Source organism: Enoplosus armatus, chromosome 12 (assembly GCF_043641665.1).
Source record: "Enoplosus armatus isolate fEnoArm2 chromosome 12, fEnoArm2.hap1, whole genome shotgun sequence".
Taxonomy (NCBI): domain Eukaryota; kingdom Metazoa; phylum Chordata; class Actinopteri; order Centrarchiformes; family Enoplosidae; genus Enoplosus; species Enoplosus armatus.
In genome coordinates, this window is record NC_092191.1 from 8,136,259 (window position 1) to 8,142,913 (window position 6,655).

Genomic DNA, 6,655 nt, shown 5'->3' on the forward strand with positions numbered 1-6,655 from the left:
AATAGATGGATCAAATGAAAAGAAAACGTGAAGACTGCTGAAGAGGGCTGTAAAAAAGAATACACCCTCAGAGGTGCCAGTGAGGAGAGAAAAAGGGTATCTGGCAACAAGGAAAAGAAGGAGAACACTAACAAGGGGAATAACAACAGAGGAAAGGAGTGACAGAGGTAAGATGGGGTTTTTTTTCAAGCAGCTGGGGGGATAGAAAATGACTTGTTAGACTGTAATAACTTCCTCAACTGGAAGCTGAATGTCCTCTCAGTGTAACTCAACCCTCTGCTTCCTCTGTGATGGAAAATTATGGTTTTCTTGAGACTCAATGAGCTGCATTGTTTCCTGCTACATTATCGGAATGACTGGAAATAGAGTAATAGTCGGTAAATGACACCACAGAAGAAAGAAGAAAAAAAATGCATCTATTAGCGGAGCATGATCTAGGTAAATTGATAGTCCTTCAGTGCTGTTTATTTTTTTTAGGTTTGAATTCAAATGTAACTGATATCAACAAGTAGAGGGAAGGTGCTGCTGACAATACAGATATGTTTGATGTTTCTTTTTCAGTGTCATATATGTTCTACAGAGTTAGAAACCACAGCTACAGTATGTTTGCAAGATCAGAGTGAATTAGTCCAATATTATCCTCCTCTTGTAGCCCTCTGGATGTTTCAACCATGGGCCCGAGCTTGACCATGACCTTTGCCTTGTTTCTGCTCCTCAGTCTTCACACTTGTACGGCCATGGTGAGTCTGACTTTGTATGTGGCTTCTGCCTGAATTTGATTGTCCACAAAAAGACATGGATGTGGATATGAGAACAGTAATGCTAAATATGCATTGAAAACTACAAACTTTAATAAAAATAATCATATTATTGTTTTATGACCTGAGAATTTTGGGTTGCAAGTGTAAACAAATAGTAAAAGATCACATGGATATTTTGTAACTTAGTGCACATAGTCTTCCCTCACCTGTCTGCTGTTACAGTCATCAGGATTGTTTTGCAATAGGTGTTAAAACAGCAAATCCAGAGTTAAGGAAGGGTGCCTCCAGGATTTTGGGTCAGCATTGCACCTGTTTCCCATCTAATCTGGAAAGACTTTGGGGGCAGATGTGGACCTGGCGCTGACTACAAAGTTTCTGGAAATATAAGTTTGGAATTGGCGTATGAGGGGAGATGGATGTGATATAAAACGCATACCATTTTGTTTTTTATCATCCGTAGTACACTGACTTGAAGAAGTTGACATTTTGTGATTATTTAGGTTAAGGGTCTTCACCTGTGATGCATCACACTGATGAAAACAGAAATTATTTGTCCTGTGGGGACTCATTATGATCCAAAGTTTAAGGAAACGCGTTTACAATGAAAGACAAGTTTATACCTGAGTTTGTTGCATGCCTCTGGAATGACATGAAAAAAACATGATCCTTTCAGACAACTGTATGTGTGTGTGTGTGTGTGTGTGTGTGTGTGTGTGTGTGTTAGGGAGGCCAAGCCCAGCGCAGACAGAGACAAGCTGAGGAGAGCCTGAGACCGTATATTGGCAGAGTAGAGCCAGGTAAGACTTCAGTGTACAGTAGAGTAATGCCAAGTTATATATCTCTTATAGACAGAGTAAGTTCCATTTAAGGGTATTTGAGCATCATGGGCTGCAGCAAAAACAAAGACATTCCACATCAAGTTTATATAGCTGGTAATGAATAGACCCTTATGAGACATTTTACATGATGCTCTCATCCAAAACACCTTTAATCAGTACTGGGAAACAGAAATATTATGCAGGAACAAGTTTGTTTCTTCATGTTTCAGAAAAGCTTTGTGAGCTGCTGAAATGCCACAGTCCAGTGGGATCTTGGTGCCAGGCAGTTCTGGAAAATGGAGTCCTTGTCCCCAAGTGTGTTTGTCCGCAGTCCTGCTTACGGTAAACAGCTCATGGCATTTAAACCAAGTAAAAGAAAAGTTTGACAATTTTCTGTTTTTGACCAGCAAATGTACTCAAACGTATCCTTGTAAAGTTTATTTTTCACTGTCTTTGATTTGTTATACCCATATGAAACTAAACAAATAGTTTTATTTAATCCAGGTGTGCACATTGTATGATGAATTCTCACATGTAGTTTTACACATGGGCACTGGCTCATGCAATCAGGCAGAGGGCACCAGTGTGCAGTGTTCTGGGAAAGACCTATGGGAATGAGTGTTTGCTGCATAAAGAAGCCTGCAGAAAGAGACGTCGCACGGGACTGGCTCACACAGGACCCTGTCTGGGTAAACACACACAGCATTAGTTAAAATTTCCACTGTGCACCGCAGCCTGCCAAATGAGCTCTGTTATCCTTCTTGATCAGTCCCCAAGGCTAAATGCACTGAGGAGGAGTTCAGCCAGTTTCCATATCGTCTCCTGGACTGGTTCCTGCTCCTGAGTCGCATGAGGGAGTCCTACGCACCTGCAGCCCCGCCCCAGAGCTGCCTCAGCCACGCCCAGAGGACACAACTAGCACAGGTAGCTGAAACTTCTCACTTGGAGTGAGGCTAAGGGCCAAGGGGAGAAGATGATTGTTGAGTCATAGACATGATTTATGATCTACGATGGCCTCAGTTAATGATGATGCCAATGAAATCGATATGCACATCAAAATGTAATGCTAAAGAAACTAAAGCCGGAAAAAATACATGCCAAGGGATCACTTTCACTCCCAGTGTAACCTAACACTGATCATAAAGTTGTTTTTGACACCAGACACCGTCCTCGTGCAAGTACACAAACTGCGCTTCATGGATTGTCGAGCGAGAGATCGATGTTAACAACCTACTGTAAGTGGCGAGTTCTTGTGTTGCTTGTGGTGTGGTCATCCACAGAATGAGACAGGAGCTCTCAAGAACACCACGTATAAATAGGTTTTGGTCAATAATCACTAAATTATTCAATAAGATGGTGAATGGAGGGATAACTTAATATGCTCTTGACCTCCTGGCCTCAAATAAATTAACTCATGCATTATTTTGATGATATGAAAAGTGTTTTGGAATAAAACTATTTATGTGGTACTTCATACATCTCCAACACTATGTGCGTTCTTACTAGATTAAGGATTTTGTTTTACATCAATGTGCAGTCTGGCATGGATACAATTCTTATTACTTTTTCATTTTCATCGAGTGTACAAGGGACTACACCCATGCTAGCAGCTCTGTGAGGCTGTACTTAGTCACAGCGGTGCTCTGAGCTAAATGCTAATGCCAGCATGCTAACATGCTCACAATGACATTGCTAACATGTTAATGTTGTTGATGTTTGATGCAGGTATAATATTTAGCATGTTAGCATGCTACATTTGCTAATTAGCTCTAAACGCAAAGTACAGCTGAGGCTGATGGGAATGTCATGAGTTTTGCAGGTATTTGGTCATAAATGCATTAAAAGTATTGGACAATGATCCATCCTTTGAAGACCTTGAATGTCTGTACCCAATTGCAAAGCACTGCAAGCATGGCTAACAATGCATGTTTATTTCATTTGTCGCAATATAAATTAAAGAAACAATGTAAACAAGGATAAGTTGAACAGTTTGCTTCTTTCCCACCATTGCTTTTATATCTCCTCCTCTCTCTCTTTAGCAAAGATTTACCGTCCTGGACAAGAACAAAGATGGCAAGTTGAGCCGCAGGGACCTGAGGAAGCTGCGTTACAAGAGGATGCCACTGGAGCACTGTGCTACACCATTCTTTCAGTCAGTCCCACCTCCAGCAGCTAATGCTACAGAGCTGCTTCCAAGATTTTAGCCATTGGATAAATTATATGATGATTAACTTTGTTGACTCAAACTTGTATGAATTCAGTATTGGCATGTTTTTTTCTAGAAAAGTCAGAATCACATACCATCATAGCATGTCATTAACTAATGACCCCTGATTCGATTTGTTGCATGTATTCTCAGGAAGCCAATAGCATGGGAGGAAAAATCTGATTACATGGCCTATTTGATAAGTAGGTAAAAATCTTCCTTACCATAAGGCGACTGAGTGGTCAATAAGGTAGGGACAGTGTTGCTCACTTTGTCCTTATCACCATCACCTCATGTCCTACAAAGGTTCATAATGTGAACCTTCTGTCTCTTGCAATATGTTATTTTTTCAGCTAATTACTGAAACACCAAGGGTTAAAAATGTCACACCGCGGTGCATTTCGCCCCCGCTCTGTGACCAAGTTGCACCTCCCACCATGCTGTTCTCTCTGCACGCCATCTATCCATTCATCCTCCATGCCAATACCCACTTCCTGTGTCCTCCTCCCCTCCGATCTCATGACCACACCATCTCTCCATCATCTTACTCCTCCTCCACGTTGAAGCACTTCTTTCCCCCTTTCTGTGCTTTCCTTTCATCTGTCCTACAAATAGACCTAGATAGATCCTCAGCCTCGCTCTCTGTCAATCCCTCCTTCGTTTTCACTCTTGTCTCTTTCTTCCATCCTTCCATCTCTCCGCCTTTCCCTACCATCCATTTTCCCACCCAACCCCCCTTTTCTCTGCCAGTCTGCAGTGACAGGTTTTGTGGGAGTAGGGCTGGCTGTGTCAATGTCAAGCCATTCCCAGCAATGATAATGTTTATTACCCACTGTGTCTCCCGCTGCCCATGGATTAACACAAATTGAAGGAGTACCCTTCAGAGATAACGCTGCAGGGTGAACTGAAAGACAATGGCTGTTGAAGAGCCTCACTGCAGTTGTTTCCATACCTGGATTTGTCTGTGTCCATCTCTGTGTTTATGTACAAATCTGTCATTTTGTGTTTGCCAGCCTGTGTGTGCATGTAACAAGTGCATGGGTTCATTAGAGTATGAGTGAATGCATGTGTTTCAGCAGTTGCTCTGTTGTCTGCCAGTGCCATGTTATGAGGTCACCATGTGTTATACTGTGCTGTGTTTGCAGGTCATGTGACCGTAACAGGAACAGGAAGGTGACCCTGCGAGGTGGATCGCTCCGAGGCCTGGTTCTACCATTTCATGTGTTAGTCACAACTTATGCTCCAATGTTGCTGTCATTCCTCATGGTCGCAGATAGAGGCTGATGAAGGTTAAAGCTTACTTAAAGCCCCTTTTACTGTGATGGAAAGCCCGGATTAGTCTACTGTGTTTTATGCAGTGGAAGAAGACTGTTCTTCTTGAAGCTTAACAGGATACTTCATGATACATGCTCTTCCATAATGATTCCATCCATTTTGCTTCAAGCTTTACTCCAAAATGAGGTCCAAAACGTGGCCCTCCTCCTTAGGAAAATAATTTCCTGCATGATAATTACACTCATTTATTAAAGGGGCAATTTAGTACTGCACATCCATAAAGTTGGTGGACTTCCGAGAGGGAAATGAATAAAAGAAAGGTCAAAATAGATGCAGAGGAGGCCAAGATATCCTGACTTGTATTGACTTCAGAGAAATTAACCCTAATGACATAATTAGGGTTATTTTCCCAGAGCTAAAAGCTCTTCTGCACGACAGTCTACTGCTTTCACTGAATTACTCCTGGCGACAATAAAAGGATTGAGATTAATTGTTCATCCCATATGTTCAGATCTGAATTTCTTATCTTGAATTTTAGAGTCTGGATTTGAGCAATCAGACACCAAAATACAAGACAAGATATTCAGATCAGAACATCTGGATCCAAACACAACCAACCACATTTTGACATGACTTTAATTTTTAGATCCAAATTGAGCTTACTGAACACGAACACTTTGAATTGAAAAAACTTTTCATCTGAATGTTTGAACCCTAATATATATATATATATATATATATATATATATATATATACACACACATACTGAAATTGCAAAACATAATATAATTGACCACATACATTCAGATAAATGGTTTTCAATGTAAAATATTTAGTGCTATAAATTGTGTATTATAGTGATTAAATTTCAGTTAGGTGTTAGGTATTCAGTTTCATATAAGATTCAAATCTTTAAGACCATTATTTGCTTCCATGTGCCCCTTTAATATGATTTATATTGATCATTTTCTGCTAACTACTTCTGCCACGACCACAAGAAACATTTCAGAGTTATTATTCTTTTTAAATATTTTGTTAAATACTTACCTTTTCCAAGTCAGTAAAGGCAATTGTCTCAGTACTTTTAATTGGTCTCACTTATATTGCAGGCTTTTCCAAAATGATTTGTTTTCTGTTTCCTCCACAGCAATGAGAATGGGGTCCCACAAGCTGTGTCCTTCAATCAAAGGGAACTACCTTTGACATGAATAATGGCCATGAACTCCTGCATCTCTTGTGTACTGTTAAGAACCCAGTGAAGACAACGTCACCACAGTTATCTGATTTAAAGGCTACAGGATGGCATCTCTACACACACTTCTAATATAGTGATTTATCACGTCATCAAATCTGAGAGTCTGCTGGTTGTCTGTGCATTCATGTGTGTGCTCAAATGGGACAAATAAATGGATGGACTGACCGCCAGCATTGTTAATTACATTAGCTGACATTTGTACATTTGCGCTGTAAAAGAGCAGAGACAATAGGCAACATTAAGTACCAAACTACATGGCATGCTTTGATTAACCAATTAAAAAGGGAGGATGACAGCAGTGCAGACAGAAAGCGTGATGTTTAGAGAACTACAAACTGG

At 40.5% G+C, this 6,655-nt stretch overlaps 1 protein-coding gene across 1 annotated transcript; it reads left to right on the plus strand.

Annotated features, from left to right (window-relative positions):
- The first annotated feature begins 671 nt into the window (after positions 1 to 671).
- sparcl2 (SPARC-like 2) lies at positions 672 to 6,264 on the plus strand. The gene is given in 9 exon segments (XM_070916492.1): positions 672 to 740; positions 1,486 to 1,558; positions 1,810 to 1,921; positions 2,150 to 2,268; positions 2,349 to 2,503; positions 3,619 to 3,731; positions 4,931 to 4,963; positions 4,965 to 5,008; positions 6,209 to 6,264. Coding segments are annotated over 9 exon segments (774 nt in total).
- Positions 6,265 to 6,655: the final 391 nt, after the last annotated feature.